Below are 23,758 nucleotides of genomic sequence, written 5' to 3'. Positions count from 1 at the left end.
GGAGATACACAACATCTGGGCGATATAAATCTAAATCTAAAACAAAGGTAGCCATATGCAATCTTGAGCTGAAACTTCACATTGGGTTTTTCCGTGAGCCCTGGTGGTCGTTACAGTTGTCAGGCCAATCAATGAGAGAGGTGACACGGAAAATGCAGTGACAGAAGCCCTTAATCCTGCTAATGACAGACATGATATTAGCTGTCGTGCTAGAATGAATGAAGTCTGTAGGCCTATATGTCACATGTACTGTATACTGTATATATAGAAATGGGATCATCCTTGTTGACACTGAAATTACTTCTTCAAGCTCAAGCTTCATTGGCTGCAGACTGTGACAACCAACCGGGAGCCATCAATTAAAGCCAGAACTGTGTCTTCACATTAAACTGGTATATGATATCCGATCGAGGCTACTGGTTTCAACCAAGGCCAAGTGAGGGGCGAGAGGAGGGAGGGGAGAGACCTCAGGGGGATGCTGGAGGGTGTGTGAAGCAGTGGCCTGCGTGCCGTCGACCAGCCGCCCAAGAGGGAGGCACATGGTGCCAACAGCTGCCATGGTGAAACGCTAACCCCTCTAAATGCTCCGTCCAGTAAACAACGCTGGGCTGAACACATGCCAATGGGGGAGCCTGGGTGAGGAAAGGTTGAATGTAGCGACCCAGCTGACGCCGTGGAGAAAGGAGAATTGACCCCTGTGAAATGGCTTATTAAAGTGTGGTGGTCACCATTCTGGGGGGCCAACGCAGGACAAGACAGTGAGGGAAACTCAAAACCCTCTTTGGCAGACTATGCACTATGCACGCCACAAGCCGCAGACAGGAAGCCCCAGATTCAGGAGATACTTTTATTGGATGTATTTACATACACAGAACCCACCGCATGCATGAAATACTGATGACAGATGCTTTTATTTTCATTGCCATACCCAAAGACTAATCAAGCAGATAGAGTTAATTTTATCTCAAAGCTGGATGATGGGTGGAACTCTGCTAAGTATCCATCCTTCCCCACCCAAATACAATGCATTTAGATCTATATCTGGCTTATTTTACCATTTAAATTGATAAATGGAGTGCACTCTGTGATGCCTGTTGCAGCCATTGGAGCTACTGAAGGTTCCCATGCTCTCAGGCCCACTAGGGAGTGGCAGGAACAGATGTGACGTCTACTCTGCCTTGCTTGTAAAATAATCCATCTTCCACTTGTAAAAACATTACTTTCCACCTCTCATAACTCTCGCTTTAATCAACGTGAAAACAAAATTACCCTTAATTTTGTAATGCAATAATTGCATCCAGTCCTAACTGATGGTTAAATGTGATACTGGACCGTTGGAGTAATCTAATAAGTGTCCTTCAATCTGTCACTTCATTTTGCTCTCACTACTTCTATGTCCTAACATACACACTCAATAATGCACACACACACACACACAAACACAAAACAGGACCTTGCTGGATCAACAAATTAAAATAAATAAACTTCTTACCAAACTTCTTTCTCTGGAAAATCTAAAACTAAATAGCTCATCATGAAAGGCAAAACTAATTATAAACCAGCACTTTTAATGTGTGTCATTTTTTCCACTACTTTTCATCTGTGTCTATGGACAAACCAGCTGAATTCACCATTGTCTTATGATAAATCACCTGAGCAATGATGCCCCCATCTGGATGTGTTTTCAAGAACCTGAAGGCTGCAAAGGCTGTTCACTGCAGGCTGAAATGTTTATGAGATAAGATGATGTTATATATCAATACCCAACATCATTTAAAGCAGTTACAATTAGCTTCCAGCTAAAGCTACTGCTTACATGTTAATGCAGCATAATAATAATTAAATAATATACTGACAGGGACAATTCATACATATGGAGTAGTTTTACTTTATACTACTAAGTATATTAAGTATATTTTGTGACTAATACTTCTGTAATTTATGCTTTTACTTGTGTTGCAGTATGTTTGTAGTGTTTTATTGCTAAAGTAAATCTTCTGAATACTTCTTCTACCACTGCTTTTCAAGGGGTAAGTATAAAATAGCCACACTCAAAGTGAATATGCAAAATGTGTTAAGTATCATACAAGATTTTAGGCCAGTAACTGTGATACTCTGCTTTCTTCTAACTGACTGCATCTGTGCAAACTGCAAACAAAAATGCAGCAGCATGACAGAGGGTGGGTTTCTCAAGCAACTTTATTTTGAAGGGATGTGAGAGATTCTCTGATAGGAGATGTTCTAATACCATCATCCTAATCTTTTCATCCTGTAGTGTAAAACCAGGCCCACACCTGCCCATACAATCTTTTCTATCACTCTATTAACCACAACTGTGTGTGAGAAAGGCAAACGATGCAACGCCACACCTTAGTATTCCCTTCTGACTATTCAAAAACATGATCTCTCTGCTGAGCTCCTATCTCAGACATCACACACCTGCCAAACGTGACAGCTGATTACAAGCATACGTGCCTCAGCAAGGATGAACTCACTCCGGGAATATTGTTCAGAGACCCTGGGCCATTAACAAACCACAGGGCTCAGGTTGATATTCAGGGGCTTATCAGGAGTTTAGACAGTGGTTAACCAAACATGGACCACTCTCCTGTCTTTCCCATAAACATGACCTTAATGACAGGGTAGACTGAGTCTCTAAGGACAAACACTGTCAGTGTCACATACACTGTGTACCCACAGGAAGTGATGTAGGCCAGAGATATCGCTGATTGGCCGTGGATTGACTGTATTGAAGTGACGGAGAGAAGTACCTGTTGCAAATTGAGTAGGGGGAAAATGAAACATGTAATGTGAACAGTGAAGTGTGTGGTTGTGGTGTGCATCTATAGGTGGGGGTGCAGATGCTGTGTACTGTGGTGGGCGGCTGGGTGGGTGTGAGAAACCTAAAAGGCAACTTCAGTTACAGCACTACATCCTGAGTTACTTCACTGTAACCAACTTTGGCATTGAATAAGCGCTATGTAAACATTTAATAAATGTTTATCACACTAAAATAGTTGTAAACAGATATATGAACATTTTAAGGGTTTGTAAATTTGCAGTATTTGTCAGCTATTAAAACTTTTCCTATGAAGACTATATTGACATACCGGTATATTACAACTGTGTTTTACGGTATTGTCTTTTATTATGTGTTTATACACCTTTCTCCACTTGGATGGGTGCCCACACAAAGACTTATGGTTGTTGACAAATACATTATTAGACCTTATATCGGCTTAGAACTGCATTGTGTAATTACTGTGACTTTATCTCTTATCATTATCAATAAATCCTGTGTTACATTAACTTAACAGAAATAATGTAAAAACAATCAATTTAATAATGCATTAACCTATAATAACCTAATAATACATTATCCTATCATGAGAAACACTATACTACATTCTGACAAGTTGTTACGTTATCAGCAGCTACAAGGCTTCACACAAACAGAATTTAAGATTACTCAACACACTCACCCTGCACCGAGAGGACCAGCCAGTGGTTTTTAGGTGTTAACGTGAGGGTCTGTTCCAACCTGCCCCTTTGCCCGTAGTCTCCAGACACAGTCTAGTGGGAGGGTAGGTTTCGGTTGACAAGTCTGAGCGAAAGTAGAAAAAAATTAGGTGTGTGAACAAAACATAAATCTGCGTGTATCGTGGGTGTTTAAACTCTCATTTGTGCTATTTGACCAGAACTTTTCCAGGTGGACTTTTCCATTTCCTTTAAAACAAGTGGTGCCTTTTATGAATTTTCACATGTAGACAACTGTATGGCTTATGATGAGGGACTGGTGGTTGCATGGAAATTTAGATCATGTTTAACTGGTATTAAGGTGGAACAGAATGTATTTATTATCACTGAATATTTAAAATGGTCTTTGAGTATAGTTGTTGGACACATACTTCAAGAATGATTCATCTTTACATTAATATACATACAATGCCATATTATAACATATAAGTATCAAACACATATCCCAAAAATCTGTATTTGTAACTATGTCTTATTTTAATTTTTTTATAGTTAGTCATACATTCAAGAAAAAAACGTCTTGCTGATATATTGCTATAAGTCTGTCTGTTGCTTTAATCTTTATCAGCTAACCTAAGCCAAAGAAATGTGTCCTTTAAACCTGCCAAAACATGACATTGATTGAAAGGGGGCCAGGTAGTATTTTAATACACTGCTTAGTAAGATAGTGTAGCCCAGCCTACATAGCACCAGAGCGCCCCTTAGTGGACGAATGCTGTATCCACATTGCCTGCACTCTTTAAATGTCCCTGGTTCTTATCTTTGATTTTTGGCTCTTATCTTTGGGAATAAAGTAGTATACTATAATCTGGTGTTGCACATACACATACATCTTGACTTTTTTATGTTCAATGATGTGATTGGCATACTGTTCTCATATATCATTCAGAATGTTGTTAAATATATACCACATATTAATTAATTGATTGACAATTTATTTAATTTTTTGTCATTATTTGTTATTATTGTATTCATATTATTTTATGTTTGTACACATTATGCTTGCATATATTATTATGCATATACAGTATCTATTTCAAATATACTGTATCTATTACATCACTCTGATCTGGAATATAGGGAAACCACTCCATTGTTTTTGCAAGTATGTTTCATGTATTCACATGATGTAGGGTAATGTACATTATATGGCATTTTAACTTGATTTATTTGTACTATACCTGTGTTTTGAGCAACACTTAAATGTAGTCCCCATTAGCGTTATTGCGATCAGCAAAGTCTTATAATGATATTAAAGCTGCCTTAACATTTCACTGTTGACAACCCTTCAGCATGCCCACTTCTTGATAACAGCTAGGTTAAAAGATATGGCTTGGCATTTTAACATTTCCCGTTACTGCTTTGTAGCTCTCCACTTACAAAAGATAATTCATGCTGTCCTAACTGCCTATGTATATTGATGGCCACGCCTGAGTGTAAACACCTGCTTTTAAATATAATTAGTAATCCCCCTTTACTCAAGGGTTTACACATTACACATTCACTTAATTTTGGTAGAACGCTAACAGATTAACAAATGTACTGGAATGACATTAACATAAAACGCCAATCACTTTTTGGATGCACATAAACTGATTCAGATAAACACACAGAATATACCTTTAATAAGCCCCGCGGTGACGCAAGCGTTGTTTGGCCCGTGACGCTGCTTGTACACGTAGCCTAGTAGGATGTGTTCATTGAAGATGGTGGCGGTGTGTCAGACTCACTGTCCTGCACATTTGTAAGAATTTATTTATTTGTGTACACATTTCCGACATCGGGTAAGAGTAAATATATACGATCATTAGCAATGCTTTACTCTGAACGTTTTAATGTGGTGTATATAACAGGCATAAAACTGTTAGCCCTGTAGTTAGCATAGGCTAGTTAGCAAGCAGTGCTAACTAAGCACCGACGCTAATGCTAGCTAACTGACCAGGCAGTGAACCTGTTAAATTATGCTCGACGAGTGGCCAGCGACCTTTAACTGCTCGGCGTGTCCCCTGTCAGTGTTAAATATGTATACAAAGATTAGGTCATTCGTTTACGGACAGTCTTTAGACGACAGGCGACTTTAGGTATCAGTGTTTTGCTGGGTATGGCGTTTAGGACATGTAGAGCAATGTAACGTTACCGTTAGCTAGCTGTTGAGCCAAGCACTCTGGACCTTTCCTCTTGAAGCTTAATAACGTTAATTTAATCTCGTGTCAGAACAAAAAGTGTTAACTACCAGTTAAAGTTCAACAAGTGTTGATAATGATCAGAAGTCGATCATGTATATCTCTAAGGCTAACTTTATTTCTTGTTGGCTGTCGGTGAGTTGGCTCGTCGGCGGCGCTAACGTAACGAATTTATTACCCGGGGCGATTAAAAGATCCGGATTCCGGGGTCACGTTTGTAGAGCCCATCTGACCAAGACCACTTTCCTACTAAGTCTTTCTGTTATTGATCTTCCTATTCTGAATGCTCAATGTCAGCCCGTGCTGGCTCCCTTGAACCTCCCACTGACAGATGCACAGAGTACGGTATGTAGGCTATCTGGTAGATTTAACGTTAATAATCTCATCATGGCATAGTCAGTGGGTTTACGATCGTATGTTTTCTATTTAATAAGTTGATATAGCACCTTTTGAAAGAACAGTGCTTCACATGAGTACAATTGTTACAAATAAGACCAAAACCCGTAAAAAGATACAAGCAATAAAGCAGTAAAATAAAACTTTAAAAAACACACAAAGACCACAGAACGTTTGGGAGCCTCCACTTTAAAGGCACGGTAACCTTTTGTAACCATTTGTGGCATCTTTATTAAAATGTATCGCCAACAAAAACAATATAACTGCACAGGTCAACAGCAGGACTTATTTGACACTTGTTCGTTTGAGTTCCTGTTTAGAAAGCTTAATTTTCACAGATTAGTGAGCTCATCCTTTCCAAACCCCATTAAATACCTATTATTGCAGTGGCACTGTGCTATTTGTCAGTAGTTTCTAAAAGCTGTCTGTGTTCCAAAAGCAGTTGCTTTTTAAATCAAGAATTTCGGATTTTCCTCTGCTATTGGAAAAACGACCTTTGTAGCTTCAATTTTTTCAGTGATATTACCTTAAGAACATGGCTTTGAATTTTTCCCCTAAAAAAATTCTGATTTATTTTCCACAGATATTTTTCTCAGTTAGGTGATGGGTTTTATACATTTTCCCCTACAGAATAAAAGAAATGTTTGCATCTGTTTATATGATCCTGTTTCTTTAGGTTGTTTGAGTAAGATAAGCACCAAGCTCTAAAAGTAAAACCATTATATTTAGATTGCGTGATGTCAAGTTGGCATTCACTGCACTTAATAACGTACTATGATATTTGTCATAACATCTTAGCGCTGATGTACAAAGTGCCACGTAGTACCCTTTGTTTAAATAAGATCATAGACCATTACACAAATAAAGGTGTGGTATCGCCATCAGAGAGGCAGGTGTAGCTTTTTGTTAACCACTCCTTTCCTTTTCTTTACCCAGCTTTGCCTGACTTCAGTCTCTTCAGTGACATCTACTAGAGTGACCTGGTCTTCGGACCTGTTAGCTCTGCAGTCATGCAGCCCCCTCCTCGGACTGGACCTCCAGGTGCCTCTGGCCCACCTCCTTCTGGGCCCTATATGTTCCGCAGGACCAGGCCTCACAAGCATACAGCAGCAGCTACTGCCACAATGCCACCTGCTACTCAACCCATGATGGACCCTTTTGCTTTTGTTAGAGCTCCTCCCCCTATGGCTGCAGGTGGTCTCCCAACAATATCCAACAGCAGCCCTCCACCAATGCAAGCCCCACCTAACACCATGTACTCTCAAGCTGGCTCAGGGCTGCCTCCACAACCACAGACACTGGAAGATGTCCCAGCTGCTCCCCCTGGTCTCCCACCATCCTCTCTACCGGGGGTGACACTGTTCAACCCTCACAGTACAGCATCCCCTGGTGTTCACCCAGCACCTGGTCCTGCAGGATATGCATCCTCACATAGTGAACAGGGCTATTTTAATTCAACAGAACAGACCCCCTCCATGGCCACAGAATCACCACCTGTGGCCTCAGCCCCAGCACCGGGTCAGGCACTGTTTAACCAGGAATTTCAAGGACCGCCTCCTCCTCAGCCTGTGCCCTTCCAGCCTGTGCCTCCCACCACCTCCTATTCTCAGTGGGCCCCTGATAACGGAAGTCGCCCTCCATCAGTTCAGAACTATTTCCAGCCTACTAGTGACCCTCTGCCACAGCCTTTTAATTTACCTCCGCAGCCCCAGATGTACCCCTCCCATACCCCATCACCCCATCACAACACCCCCACCCCTCCAACACAACCTGGACATCACCAGATTCAAGCTCCTCTTCCTCCCCAGAACCCTGCAAATGTCCCTAGTTCTCAATGGGCTGACCCAAACGCACCCCAGCAGCATAATTCCCACTTCCAAACTCAGAGCTACTTCAGTCAGAGCTCTGCCCCCCACGGCGCATGGTTCAACATACCTCCACAAGACTCAGGCTACCACCAAATGGGGACTGGCCTGGCCCATCCTCAGCCCCAGCCTGACTCTGCTGGATCTCAACACATGTCCAACACTGGGCCTGGGCCTAGTCCTGCCCCTGCCCCAGTCTCAGTACCATACTCTCAGGAGGGGGGGGCGGCTTTAATTTTTTTAAAAAAAAAAAAAGGGAAAAAAAAAAAAAAAACGGGGGAAAAAAAAAAAAAAAAATTTTTTTTGTTTCTTTTCTCTTTTTCCCCCCCCCCCCCCACCCCCCCCCCCCCATGGTTTTTTTTTTTTTTTTTTTTTTTTTTCCTCCCCTTTTTTCTTTTTTCCCCCCCCCCCCCCCCCGAATGATAACAACCATGCACCACAGGAAAGTATCCAGAATGTCCCTGATTCCCAGTACGACCATGTGGAGAATTTGGAGTGTGTCCCGAACCAGGAAGTATTACCCAGTGAAATCCATGGCAGCCCTGCTGCTACTGCAGCCCATGGAGTAGACCAGTTTGAAACGGGGCCTAACCTGGAGACTCCAGATTCTATTCCAAGACCAATTAGATCAGCCAGTGTGTCCTCCAACTATAGTAATATGAGCCATGGAAGTGGAAGTGGCCCTCGTCGGCATCAGGGAGTAGTAAGTACCTTTATTCAGCAGGAAAGTCCACGTCTCACTGATGATGCTAACCTGTCTGCTGCCGCTGGAGGCTACTTTGAGCAGATTGACACTTCTCCAGCTGGAGATATGGGTGCGCAGCAGAGTTCCCTGGAGCAGATGTGGCCTCCCACACCTAGCCCTCCCAAACCAACTGGTATCTTTCAGGCCAGTGCTAACAGCTCTTTTGAGCCAGTGCGCTCACATGGGGTTGGGGTGCGTCCTGCTGAAGTTGATAGGGCTAAAATGGTAGCAGAAGGGGGCGCAGATTCTACACCTGGCAACCTGGAGCAGCCACCAGATAATATGGAAAATATTTTTGGGCCAGGACACCCCTTGCCTGCCGGGGCTGCAGGTGGTGTTCCTCATCTGCCACACCCAGTGGTTCATACTCACTCTCGACCTTCATCCCGTGCTTTTGGGGCCAGTCGGCCCTGCGAGAGCCCTGCCACTACTCTGTGGGCTCAGCATGATCCTGCGAGCTTGGGCGCTAACATCCTCCTAGCCCCTGCTGCCCCGACAGTTCTTGCTCCTTTACGAGAGCCCAGTGCTGATGTCATCCAACCTCCAGAGGATGTCCCACTGGACCTGCAGCCCTCCCAGAGAATCCAGCCAACTTCACAGCAACACTCAGAGAACCTAGAGAACCCACCAAAGGTGAGTGAGGCAGAGCCAATTGACCCTCAAGGCAACCTGGGCTATGCATCTCTCCTTGTGTCCGACTCGCTACACCAGCCTGTTTTAATTGCCCCGCCAGTTTCCAATTACAATGTGATTCCCCACAGTGCCCCTGCTCAACCACCCACTCAAAGTAACCTTAGGGAAACTACCCCCCCTGTAAGACTACTTGCACAGGGACATGGTGCCAGTACCTCCCAACCACCTTCAGTAACCTCTAATCAGAATCCAGTGTTTTCTCCTGGACCTATAAGCTTCAATCCTTCAGCCTCTAACCAGGGCCCGCTCAATCTGACCCGAGACAACATAGAAGCAGCAACATCAGACATCACAGCTCCGCCGCAGTCTCAGACAGTCCGCCCTCCTTTTTCAAGGGGCCAATCACTGGGTGGAGACAGCCACTCTGCTCTCCAAGTTAATTCACAAGCTTCTCTCGTGACTGCTCCTCTCTCTAATCATAATCAGCCATCAAATTATGAACTGCTTGATTATTCTATGCACCAATCACAAGCTCAAATCCAAGCATCTGGCCATCCTTCCTCTCTACATGAGTCTCCACAGCCTAGTAATGGATTTTACCTACAGGTCACCAAAGACGCTCAGCAGGGGGTAAGAGCGAGAGGGAATGTCCCTGTCCAGACCCTGGACTCTTCATCTACCCCACAGGTACCACCAGCACCCTCCCAAGCAGCTGCAAACATCCAGCCGCCACAAGCTGAACCTCCTAAGACATCAGATTCTCAGAATGCACTGCCGGGGCAAAATTATGCTTCTCTTGTTCCGGTGAGTGGACCACAACCCTCCCGTGACCAGTATCCACCTCCAGCACAGGGGCCTGCTGCAGGGAGTGCTCCTCCTTCTGCTGCATACCCTCCAGGGCCTCAAGGACCAGTACCTCCAGGAGCTTCCCAGCCAGCTCCTGCAGAGCCACCTCGACCACCTTCTTCTGCAGGCAGTCAGCAAGGCTTTGGGCCCCCTCCTCCGGTGCCAGGGCAGATGTATGGTGGCTATTATGGTAATTATGGAGAATACCCGGATGGCAGAGCACCTTATCCTCCTGGCCAGTACCCACCTCCACCTGGGGACCCTAGAGCACAGCAATATTATCAAGTATGTTAGATATCCTTTTTATATGCTAGCTTATTAGATGTATTTATCTACTTTTATTTTTATTTTTTGTAAATATGTACATTGCAAAATGCACAAGATCAAGCATGAGCAACTGCTGCCCTGAAATGTCAAAAATTTGAACGGAAAATCCCCTATTACTTTTATCTTTTAGGATGGTTCATACAGGGGCAGAGCAGATCCTTGGTACGGCAGATATGAAGGACAGACCCCAGCGTATCGTGATCCAAACTACCAGTACAGAGAGCCTCAGCCAGAACGACCCAGCTCCAGGGCTAGTCAGTACTCTGACAGGCCCTCATCCAGGTCTGTGAAACTGTTTCTCAGTCATACACCATCATTTATATGGCTTGTACTTTATGTCCAGTCAGACTTTTTTTATTTAGTCCTTAATGTGATAAAGTGTCCTACTTAATTAAGAGAATATTGAGAACTAAGTAAGAAATCCCACATGGTGAGTTTGGTTTTGTTTGGCGTAAAATCTGTGTAAAATAAACTTAAGTATGTTTTGGATGGTTCTTACACTTGACCTATAAATCTGACCCTGTTCTTGCTTTCTCCCATAGGCAAGGCTATCCTGATGATTACCACAGAGCAAACCAAAGTGCCTATAATGAATATTATGCAGATTATGCCAAGCACTATTATTATCCAGGTATGTGCCACAGAGTTAAAAGCTGTGATTACTTAACTAGTATGAATATGAATGATTTCCCCCCTTCTTGTTCACTGAATTTGTTGTAAATAATTAGTTCACAAAACACATTATTCCTTCTCTGTATGTAAGTGTTTTCTTTTGGAATCAATCTTACCCTCCTCCTCTCCATATTTTCTGTGGGAAGGCTATAACTATGGACAGTATGACCCGCGGTACGGAGGATACTATGATCAGTCCTACTGGGCTAATTATGACTACTATAATCAACAGCCGTATCCTGCCAGGTATGCAGAAAAAACATTTGTGTACATGTGAATAAATCAAAATTACATAAATGCATGTTTTGGTAAAAGATGGAACTGTGTACGTGTTGTAGATGTTTATCTATGGTGTATATTGTCAACAGAAGTTTAAGGTTAATCTAAGTAAAATCTGTCAGATTAACAAAATACTGTACACTCTATACACAGGAAAGAGGGCTATGATGATCAGTGGCGGTACTATCCTGGTTATGATGCCAGTTTTGATGATGATTTCCGTCGACGTGGAGAGCCGTACGCTGATGAGTTTGACCGACGCAGTGTCCACAGTGAGCAGTCGGCACATAGTGTGCACAGCTCTCAGAGCCACAACAGCAGGCGAAGCAGCTTCAGCTCACGGTCACAACAGGTATATGTGCAGATTAATTTTGTATGCATTGGTGTTTTTAACTGTTGCTTTAATACAGTACAGGGGCTCAAAGGCTGAGCTACTTGTGGCTCCGTCTGTGAGCTGTACTTGTGTTTCAAAACTAATCTGGAAAGAAAAGTGGGAATGTGTTTTACACTGCACTCATAACAAGCTCTTTTTAAAAAAAAATATATATATTTTTATATTTTTTAACAAACTAACTGTTTTCTTATAAGAATGCACATCACATGTCAGTCAGTATGACATTTATTTCATTTGTAAAGAAGTACATAACATGTATTTTCTGCATTTTCTGCTTTCGTTAAAAAAACGGATCTGATGTAGTCACCGTCAGTGGTACCGTCTAAACAGAAAATATTTAGTTAATCATTGGTAAAAAAATAAATAAATCCAGATACATACAATTTTCGGGTTTTTTTCCACTGCTAGTTTTTACTTTAGCTTCTAAAGGGTGTAGCCAACATGGAGATAGTGGCTGCTTTCCTATGACATCCCTTGTAGCATCTTCTCTTTACTATTTTCCTGGTTCTCAGCTGCTTCCTTTAACAGTTCCTTGACAATTTTGGGATGGTTATAATACAGCTCAACACTACAGTGAGGTTCAAGAAGTGAAAATTCCATTCATATTCGTGATTTCAGTATTGACCAAAATAATTGTGATTTATGATTTTTATTTTTTTCATAATCAAGCAGCCCTACACTTCCAACAATCATAAGCGTTACATGGACGTCTCTGATTGGTGGAGCTCGTTCTCAGCATCATCCCAATATTAGTAGCATATACTTAAGATATAGATACTGACCTGGCAGCTCATTCTGAAACCAAGGATCATACTTACCAAATGTTCCAATCTCTTGAAATGAGTTTTTAAGCTTATTTGTTGTTGGTCTTGAAAATGTGGGTGCTTTTATGTTTGTTTTATTTGTCTTCCTATTTGATAAATTACCTCTGTTTGTCTTTACACCCTACAGAGCCAGGTATACAGAAGCCAGCCTGACTTAGTATCAGCAGTCTATGACACCACATCATCCACTTTGGCTGTGGACTACACGAACCAGACTGATGCTACCCAGAACTACAGCCAGTACCTCTATCCCTCTGAGTACAACAGAGACAGCACCTGGATCGCCCCTGATCAACGTTAGTACACACTCCTTATTCTAGAAAAGTTGGCATTTAGTGAATGTAAATGCTTTAAAAACAGAATTGACCAGTGTTCAGTCAAATACTAATTAAACCACTAGATTTGCGACATTATACGGGTTCACTCTTTTGTCCACCTGCGGTTAGTCTGACTGATGTTTTCCCTCTAGCGCCTCCTCGTCCTGCAACTCCAGAGAAGTTCACCATACCCCACCGTTGTGCACGCTTTGGACCTTGTGGTCATCTGATCCAAGTTCTTCCCAATCTCCCCTCAGCTGGACAGCCTGCTCTCGTTGATATCCACAACATGGAGGTACATTTTTTTAACGGATTGTATTTCAACATTTTACTGTGAAAGGTTTTGGGCTGAGTACCAGTTCTCTTAAATTGCATCCACAGTTCCTTCACTTGCTTCCCTTCCTCACGTCTTAGTCCGTCCCATTGAGGAAGCACAGGAGAGACCCTCTCTCATAAACACTAATGTTTTTTTAAAAGGGAGCAAGGTACTAAAAGCCCTGTAACCTGCAAACTTAAAACTAAATCAAATATAGCACCTTAACTGCTTATTCAGGTTATTTAGGTATGTTGCTTAGCCTTACAGGAAAAAGTCTGAATATGGTAGCTTTCCTTGTGCATTTTGTTCTTTCTGTGTTAGAGAACATGCTTATGACAGTCACACAATGTTAAGGCCCTATAAAGGAATATTTTTAACCATATCTGTATTTGCAGACCATGCTGCAGGATACCCCAGAACAGGCAGAACTACGAGCTTTCCCTGGACCTCTTGTTAGGTAAGTGCAAGTGATCTTAAAAGCCAAGGCTGGCAAACTTCTGTTTTTATTATTGTCAACATATTCCGTGAAAAGACCAAAACCAACCACCATGCATTAGTCTGTCTCTCAGTACTTTCTGACTTCCTGCGCCTGTCTGTGTCTTTCCACATAAAGCCCATTGGTTCCTAGTGAAAGTGTAAATCTTAAAAATCAAATCAAGAGTTTATATTTTCTTTTTAATGTTTTTAAGTATTAGCAAAGTAGAGTAGATAGTGTATTTGTTGGGGCTTTGGCTACACAGACAACACTTGCGAAGCTGGTTGGTTTTGGTCTTTTAATGGGGTTTTATAAAGAAATGTATCCTTAAGACTTTCCCAGCACTCTGCAAAATTTGCTCTAAACTACCTATTTACACCAACCTTTTGATGTCGACATCGTGTATCAATGCATACAAAACCAAAACTGTTATTTTGTGTCTTGATATGTATGTATAAACTGTAGCACTGGTTTGACTAGTCACTGCTAACCTGTCTCACATCTTGCGTCCTGTCCATCAGAGAGGAGACCCATAAGGTGGACGTGATAAAGTTCTCCCAGAACAAAGCGCTAGAGTGTTCCCGTGACAACAACCTCTTGGACAAGGACTCTGCCCGCCTGCTCTGGGAATTCATTATGCTGCTCTGTAGACAGAACGGGGTAAGACTGTGCGAACAAAACTGAATCAGTCAAAGTCTAAATGTGACTTTGTATATTTTCCTCATGCAACTTTTTCACTGTGACGCTCTCGTTTTTTAAGACTGTGGTCGGCACGGACATCGCTGACCTCTTGATGAAGGAGCATCGCTCTGTCTGGCTACCGGGGAAAAGTCCTAATGAAGCCAACTTAATTGATTTTAACAATGAACCGCTGGCACGAGCGGAGGAAGAGCCAGGAGCTGGACCACTGTCCCTCCTATCTGACACCTTCATGACTGTCCCAGAGAACCTTGGCAAGGAAACCGAACGCTTCAGGGAGCTGCTACTGTTTGGTCGCAAGAAGGTAAAGAAATACCCTCTTTAATTGCATTATAGTCATTTAACTTGTATCTTGTTAAATCTGAAATGAGTTCCACTTTGTCTGTGAAATAGGATGCGCTAGAGGCAGCTATGAAGGGAGGTCTCTGGGGCCACGCCCTGCTGTTGGCCAGTAAGATGGACAACAGGACACATGCACGTGTCATGACAAGGTAAAGCGCAAGTGACAATAAATATTGTCTCTCCTAAAAATGGCTGCACCTATAAACTTTGATTGTTTTAAAAGATTTAAAAAAATTTTTTCATTTGTCGGTCTCTGTTGTTCAGGTTTGCCAATAGTTTGCCCATCAATGACCCTCTCCAGACAGTGTACCAGCTGATGTCGGGGAGGATGCCTGCATCAGCCACTGTAAGTATTTCTTTGGCCCTCTCTTTAACCCCTCAACTATTTTTCTAAATGATTCTGAATTGCATAGCCTCTGTTTTTAGGTGTGCAATCATGTGTGTCTTTATTGCCACTTCGGTTGAGTAATGTTTATATTCCTACAGTGCTGCGGAGAGGAGAAGTGGGGTGACTGGCGCCCTCACCTGGCCATGGTGCTGTCTAACCTCACACACACTCTGGACCTGGATACTCGCACAATCACCACCATGGGTGACACTCTCGGTAGGATTGCATCAAAAAACGCAGTCTCTCACTGCACTGAACTAATGAGGTTTTCATTCTTCACAACAAACACATTGCCTCACATTCTGTCTGACCTCATTTTGTGTTGTGGCAGCTTCCAAGGGGCTGATTGATGCTGCACATTTCTGCTACTTGATGGCCCAAGTTGGTCTGGGAGTGTACACAAAGAAGAGTACCAAGATGGTTCTGATTGGCTCCAACCATAGGTTAGAGACCGAGGCAGGCACAGCGTTGTAAGAGACCTTTTTAGACCACAATGCAGTTATATGCCCTAACCTTATCTTTGTCTCTTCACTTCAGTTTGCCATTTTACCAATGTGCGACAAATGAAGCTATCCAGAGGACTGAGGCCTATGAGTATGCTCAATCTCTGGGCTCCCAGCCATGCTCACTACCCAATTTCCAGGTAGATTTTTTGGTATTTACAGATTTGTCTTAAAAACATAATTTATTATACTCTATTAAATAGGTCTGTGTAAATTCCTAAAGAGTTTGAGTGTTTGCATTTCCCTACCTGTATGGCATAGAGAGATTTTGAGATTATACCACTGAGGAATAACACTGTTCTCTGCTCTTTATTGTCTCTTATTAGGTGTTCAAGTTGATCTATGCATGCCGTTTGGCTGAAGTAGGCCTCAGTGCTCAGGCCTTCCACTACTGTGAAGTTATTTCTAAGAATGTCCTCATGCAGCCATCCTATTACTCTCCTATTTTCATAAGCCAAATTATACAGGTATGCACCTACTCTCCTACTTGTCTTTCCCTCTGTGCCTCCTCTGTTCATATACGTACCAGTTTTAGCATGATAAACAAATGTAATTTTTTTTATGCTGTTTGTTGACAGATGTCGGAAAAGCTGAGATTCTTTGATCCACAACTGAAGGAGAAGCCAGAGCAGGAGTTGTTTAATGAGCCTGAATGGCTGACCCACCTTAGACAGCTGGATGGACAGATAAGGGTGAGGAAACATGTTTGTAGTTATGTGTGCTAATTTTTATTTACACCAGGGATTTACAAAATAAAACATTTTGTTTTAGTAGTAGCATTTCTAATGTTCTACATGATTGTAGCCATAGTTGAAAACCAAGAATTCATCGGTTTCCAAAAAGGGTTGTGACATTTTATTTTTGGAATGGTTACTTACATGTATGGTCTTTGAGTTATTATCTATAATTTGTTCCCATGTAACACATGTTTGATGGTTGGCTTTGTTTTGTTTTTTAAGACGGGGGTGATTACATACAATGAAGACAGAGCAACTCCTTCACAGTTCGACTGCAGCAGCCCCAGCTCTGACTTGGACCAGCCCAGATCACCTGAACCTTACAGCATGCCTGTGGAGTTGGATGGCCCCACCCCTGACAACCCACTAATGAGCTCATTACTGCCCGGGTCTGCGCCGCAGGGAGTACAGCTGATGCCTCCAGGTGTGTGTGTGTTTGTGTGTAAATGTATTTGTGTTGTGTTTCTTGTCATCTCCTTTTTAACCTATCTATACCATGAGCCAGATTCAAAATTCATCAGATCTCTTCTACTTTCCCTCAGCTCCCACCTCTATCCTCCAAGATGGGATGGCCCCTTCTCAGCCTTTAAGCTCCAGTGATGTGCCCCAGTTCTACCCAGTACCCCCCAGGGGACCACCAGGTCAGATGCCCATCTCAGGCTACCCTCCTCAGGATCCTGGTTTCGCCCCTCCTCCCTTCCAACATCAACTTGAGCAGACAGAGATGTACCCAGGAGCCCATCAGCAGCCGTGTCCCCCACCTTCTCAAGTGGGTCAAATGTCACCACAAATGTCCCCTCTTCAGGGGCCACATTCACCTGCACAGTTGAACTACCCACCACCCCAGATGTCCCAGCACATGCCCCCTTCTCCCGGGCACATGCCATTTGGAGATCGCATGCCCCACGCCCCACCAGAGATGCACCCTGCTCAACCAATATCATCCTCCCCAACCAGGAGCTCCTTCACACCACAGATGGACTTGTATGACCAAATGGCTAACATGGTCAGTATCTGGCTGTCTGAATATCTAAAAAAATAAATCCTTAGTTAAGCCATCATTTTTTTTCAGCAACACATCTCATGCATCTCAATTCTCTGTGTTGTGTAAATTAGGAAAACAAATAGTAACTACATTGTCTTTTCTGGCACTGCAGGGTCCTGGAAGGAGAACAAGGACTGCTTCGCAATCTTCAATGAATATGGTGCGTTTGTGTGTCACGTCTAAACTGCTAAGATACTCTGTGCCTGAAGGTTCTTCTGTTTAATCTGTCCATGGCTTGTTGGTATTGGCACTTGTTTTCCAGAACTGATATGGAGCGGGTTGTTTTTACTTAGAAAAAAGTAGCTCATCGTACATGTATTTTAACTTTGCTTTAGTTTCCAGAAAATGTATTGAATCTTGACAATGTGATTTTTTTTTTTTTTATTTTAATTTTTAATTTTTTTTATATATATATATCGATTTATCCAAAAACAAGCTCTTTCTACATGAGGCTCAAAAGAAAGGTGTGTGTATATATTATTTTGACCAGTATTTTCTGGTCTACAGGCTTCAGGACGTCGCTCTCGCACCACCTCTGAATCCTCCACTCACTCTGGCGGAAGAGAGAGGAGCAACTCAGCTGTCAAGCAGGCCTCTCCACCTCCACCTTCAATTCCTGAACAGCCCTGCATAGAAGAGGCCAAGAAAGTCAAGAAAGACTCCCCGAAAAAGGTTCATTTTCACACAACCACGCAGATCTTCAGTGAGTGCTCCTACAACATTCATAAGTGATTAGTGCTATTTCCTTTCTTTCACACAGGGTGGTGGTGGTGGTGGAGTTGGTGGCTGGATAACTCGGATCTGGAAGGGGAAGAATGAGGCTCACTTGCCAGATGACAAAAACAAATCTGTAAGTTGTAGCTGTTGTGTGCGGGTCTTATTTTAGCATTCCTCTGTATTCAGTTTCACATTGTTGAATGGGTTTTGTTTATGTACTTCTACATATGACCAGTAGTACTAGTAATACTTTATGCTATGTTGTTTATTTTCAGATTGTGTGGGATGAAAAGAAGCAGAGATGGGTCGACTTGAACGAGCCTGAAGAGGAGGTCTGTAATGTTGTAAAAAAAGACTGATTCATATTTTTAAAGCGGACTGGCTTTGTTAAAAGCTTTATAGATCAACCAGTTCTGATTTTATGGTTTTCTTTTTAGAGTAAGCCCCTTCCACCACCTCCTCCTGGCCCTGGCTTCCCCAAGATGCCTCAGATGCCTGTCCCTGGAGGGCTCGCCGCACTCCAGGGTAATGGTCCTCCTGTCAACATGTTCTCCAGGAGGGCAGGTGAGAATGAGGGTTATTCACTGTGGCTTTTGTCTTCACAAACACCATGCTTTACCTTGCATAATACTTCTGACTGTTGAATTATTAGTTGTTGAGAAATCCATCAAGGAGACACCACGTTTTATAATTGTCTAACAAATACGTCAGTCAGCTTTCACACCTGTTTGCTCGGTTTCTTGCCGCTCAGTTGTGTTTCTTTCTTCTCAGGCACGAAGGGCAGATATGTGGATGTTCTGAACCCCAGTAGAATTGCTAAACCGAGCGGGTCAGCCCCTGCTCCTGCAGACATCTTCGCTCCTTTGGCACCAATGCCCATGACCGGTAACCTATTTGTGCCTAGTTCAGGTGCGTGTCATGTGTCAAAATGAATTCAATTTAAATGATGGTTGTAAAATGCGTAACAGTACATTCACAAGCAAGGTACCACTGATGGTTGCAGATGGTTTTTAGTTTGAAATATTTTCCTTTTATCCCTGGTTTAGCTCCCGACGATCAACAACCTTTAGAGGCCAGCGAAGGAGGAAATCAGCAGCAGAATTCACCAAATACCAGTGCTGCTCCACAGGTATCTATTTCTCTTTACTAGTGAACCATTTGAGTTTATGTTTAAAAAAAATAATAATGTTTTCACATTGTTGGTCTAATGCTGAAAATGCAGTGTAGATTTAAATATGTATGAGCATTTTGACCTAATTTTCATCATACCTCTCAAATAGTAATTACCTTTGTAATTATATCACCTAAAAATTACTATTGTTGAAATGTGAAATCTCAGAATAAGTTCAACACTACCGTATCACGTATGTGGAATGAATTGGAGAGCTTTAGAGGTGCTGTTAGGTAGGGTTGGGCATCGAGAACCGATTCCTACTTGGAATCGTTTCAAAAATTACGATTCCATCGGAATCGCTTCTTTATTGGAATCGTCTCGAATCGTTTGGAGGATTTGGTTTCAAATCTGATCATGGGTTCCAAATTTAATATGCGCAAATTTTGGTTTCCGAAGCGGCCAGGCACTTGTGTTGCAGCCTTGGAGCACAGGAAGCGGCGCTCTAGCATGGCTTTATTTTACATTGAAAAAGCCCTGGAAAACTGCAAACCACCATTGAATCAAAATAAAACGTTCCTCTTATTTGTGAAAATAGGCATGTGACCCGTTTCAACTCCACCCCTCAAAGAATCGGAATCGAGAATCGATAAGAACCGGGATCGAAAGGAAGAATCGGAATTGGAATCAGAATTGTTAAAATCCAAACGATGCCCATCCCTACTGTTAGGCATATTTCTATAAGTAGCTTTCTTCAAATAAAGCGAGAGAGAGCCTTTATAACATGTCGAGATGGCAGATTAGAGTTTATTTAGCCAGTCATCGTGAAATACAAAGCTGAAGCTTTACTCATCCACACTCCTTCTGTTGCACTTGAATTGATCTGTTTAGATGTTCAACCCAACGTTGTTACCACCTGCCCCAGAAGGTGCTCCTGTGCCCGATGGCTCACACTCTGGGGAGGTAAGACAAATTTCTTCTGTCACCTTCTTACTGCCTAGCTACCATAGTATCATAATGCCACCACTGAATCATGATGCTCCACACCCTAACAGCCGTGTGCTTATTTGTATAAATCTAAATAATTGTAAGAGGGTGAATGGGAATGCAAGCATGTCAACTTAAAATCTTTCCCCATAATCATGCTAAATGCACAGCCTTGGTGAAATGTAAAATCTGTGTTCCATTTGCTGTATTAATCTAATTCTCTCCATGTCTGTTTTTTTTTTTTTTTCCTTTCAACAATCAGAATTTTATAACGATGATTTTATTTATTTTTATTCTGACCTGGTGGTTAGTTGAAACAAAACAATGCATGGGAGATAAGTAATATGGGTTTATGTTTTTGTTGTCTACTGTTTATTTCCCTTCTGCTGTCTTTAGCTCTCGCGTTCTAGCTCAATGAGTTCTTTATCACGCGAAGTGAGTCAGCATTTAAACCAGGTACCTCTTGCTGTGCCTCAAATGGTCCACTCTCACCCCTGCCTGCCCACCCACCTAGCTCAGCACATCACTAGTAGCATGTTTCACCATTTGCACCTAAAGCTTCACCGCCCATCTAACCCAGACACCTGCCTGCTCACCTGCCTGTCTCCAGCACTTCCAACTTGACTCTATATTTGGTATGAACAACCAAACCCAGCAAATGATCAACACATCAGAGTTGCAGTGACTACAAGGAAGTTCCTTATTTTTTAGCCACGTAGTGGATGGTAATGTCAGCTTGACGCTCCACTACTTTGCTCTAGGGCTGGGCGATAGGGAGAAAATCAGATATCACCATATTCTTGACCAAATACCTCAATATCGATATTGCGGCGATATTCTAGGGTTGACAATTGGTGCTTTAACAAAATATCTTCACACTTAGATTTTAGATAAATAATCATCAGTAATGTGGACATAATGTCTAAGTGGGGAAAAGGCAAATTTTTTCCAAACAGCTAGAACAGTGTGGTAAGTTCAGAAAAGTACATCACTTTACTGTAATGCAGCCTTTAAAACCAGTAAAAGACAACACTTTTGTCATATCACGATATTGCAATATCCAAAATCCATGACGATATCTAGTCTCATATCACGATATCGTTATAATATCGATATATTGCCCAGCCCTACTTTGCTCCAGACTGAAAGTATCTCAACAACTATTGGAAGAATTACCATGAAATTATGTACAGAGGTTCATGGTCGTCAGAAGATTAATCCTACTGACCTTTTCTGAAGGGCCACCATTTATGGACATTTTTGGTTTTGAATTAAATGTTTTGACATCTATTAGATGGATTGCCTTGAAATTGACATTCATGTAACCTTGAGCCATACTGTAGATCAGACTGAAGTATGCTGGAGACTGTTGCAGGACAACTCCCTTGCTTGTTGTCATGAGAACACACCGCTTCAATAACCTCGTCACAAAGCTTGCATGGTTACTAAATCAAGTGAAAAAGTGGTTTGTAATGCTGCCTCGCTGCGGATCCCAGTCCTCTTTGCCATTCCTTTGCCACTTTTCCTTGGCTTCTGTTGCCATTCTATGTTGCCAACCATTGTGTGGCAATGTAAGTGCTTCTTCCTCTCCACCTCTGCCCATAGAAGTGATGGGATAGGAACAATGCACACACTGTAGTAACTTAGTAACTGTTCTTTGCAGAGTCTACCTGCCCAGGCAACTGCACCCGCTGGAGGCGTCACCTTTTATAACCCTGCACAGTTTGCACAGGTGAGGATTTCGCATAAGAAATAGTTTTGCAGTTGTAAAATGAGGTTCTCTCATTTACCTTCCTTTTACCTTCATAATGCTCTTCCCTTGCTGTTGTTTTTACCCCTTTTCTCAGACGAGTGCACCATCGGGAGGTGGACACCGCCCCGGACGTTTGGGCGGTCAGCGCCAGTACCCGGTGTTGAAATAAACATCATCTTGCAGAGAGATTGTGTAAACAGACTTGTTGGATATAGTGATATCCTACCTGGACATGGACATACTGCTCTATGCTTAAAGGACCCTTCTTTTTGCCCGCACCTAAGAAGGGCATAATCACAGTCTCCATCATGTCGATCTTTGTCTCACAGCTTAACCACTCTTTCATCTTTTTTTCTTCGGTTCAGCAGTTGTCACTGGTGTATTTTTTTACAGGCACGGTGTTTTCTTGAAGGGCTTTTTCCTGCATCTAAACAGAAAACAGACAGTTGTGTAATGTGTTTTAAAACACATTTAAAAGGTTTATCCATGGATGCATTCATAGACAAAACTATATGTTCATGTACAATAAATATGTTGCTAGTCTAAGCTGTCCAGCTTCCCCTTAAATCTAACACTGTTAACAGAATGATCATCCCAGATCCTGTTTTAGATTTCCCTTTGTGTCTAAAGTCCAAATGTTTGATTGATTGATTGTATGTGTGATGAATAGAAAGAAAGTGGCACCTTTTTAATTTCCTATTATGGACTTTGCTTTTCAGCTCTTCCGTGTTCGTCTGTCAACTGGAGCTGGCATGTAGTGTGAGAATGAATTGTGTCAATAGTGCACGGTCTGCTGTGTTGTTGGCTTTTTCTCAGTCGCCTCCGGTTAAGGAAAGATGTTGGATGACACAGAAAAGAGACTCGTACTGGCTTCACAACCTGAGAGTTGGGAGAAAGTCTGCAGTGTTAGGATGTTGCTCGTTTCAGATATTTATTTAAATGTCCTCCTGTCCATCAACAACTCCTGACTTTAAAAGGTTTGTCACGGTCTTTCGTCCAAGTTAGGCTTCAATTTCTCTTCTGAGAAATTTGACAATATCACTGAAACGAGGGGTGGTCTTCAGAACAACAGGAATTGGGATTAAAACGTAAAATGTTAAATGTCGCTAAAAATAAATCTATCCAAATATTTGTATATCAGATTGATTGTATTTATGAGATGTAGGCAAAAAGGTGTGTGAGTGTGTGTGAAGAGCAACTCCTTTTTTTCTGATTAGCTTTGAATAAATGAATTTATGATTCACTAGAGATGACGTGGATTCATATTCTAATCGTTTTTATTGGCCGCTTCTGCAGACAAATAAATCTTTATCTAAATTGTGAAATGAGAATGAGTACTCTAAATACTTCCTTGTCATTTTAATTCACTGATGTGATTTTTAACGCAATCATTTGTGGCCCAACTGTTTCGGATTTAAATGATTTTGTAGGCATCAGATTATGATTTTAAAAGGTCCCCTTTTGTTTCAGAGAAGGAATTGTTTTCCCCAATGTTTTAGAATTCCTCATGTAAAATTCTTGACATAAAACGGTGAACACAAGATGTGAAAACAAAATGGTAATAAACTTATTTTTTGCGCTCTGTAGCACTTTGAATGATGTCTATTGTTTGTTTTTTCATTACATTGTTTTCAAATCATTAAATATATATAATAAAGGACAGTCTA

General features: G+C 42.1%; 1 protein-coding gene across 1 annotated transcript; it reads left to right on the top strand.

The window, feature by feature from the left end:
* Positions 1–5,197: 5,197 nt before the first annotated feature.
* Positions 5,198–23,687, top strand: sec16a (SEC16 homolog A, endoplasmic reticulum export factor). Its single transcript, XM_039779267.1, is given in 32 exon segments — positions 5,198–5,281; positions 7,053–8,305; positions 8,307–10,490; positions 10,663–10,814; positions 11,075–11,163; positions 11,351–11,450; positions 11,637–11,835; positions 12,829–12,997; positions 13,171–13,313; positions 13,730–13,791; positions 14,331–14,469; positions 14,570–14,812; positions 14,902–14,999; positions 15,115–15,196; positions 15,337–15,454; positions 15,570–15,681; positions 15,776–15,881; positions 16,068–16,208; positions 16,320–16,433; positions 16,701–16,902; positions 17,021–17,484; positions 17,636–17,683; positions 18,031–18,195; positions 18,284–18,373; positions 18,516–18,572; positions 18,678–18,804; positions 19,012–19,149; positions 19,287–19,369; positions 20,243–20,314; positions 20,735–20,794; positions 22,002–22,070; positions 22,186–23,687. Coding segments are annotated over 31 exon segments (7,080 nt in total). The 5' UTR covers positions 5,198–5,281; positions 7,053–7,126; the 3' UTR covers positions 22,261–23,687.
* The last annotated feature ends 71 nt before the right edge of the window (positions 23,688–23,758 follow it).

This window comes from Perca fluviatilis, chromosome 17 (assembly GCF_010015445.1).
Source record: "Perca fluviatilis chromosome 17, GENO_Pfluv_1.0, whole genome shotgun sequence".
NCBI lineage: Eukaryota > Metazoa > Chordata > Actinopteri > Perciformes > Percidae > Perca > Perca fluviatilis.
This window is presented reverse-complemented; position numbering and strand designations above follow the sequence as displayed.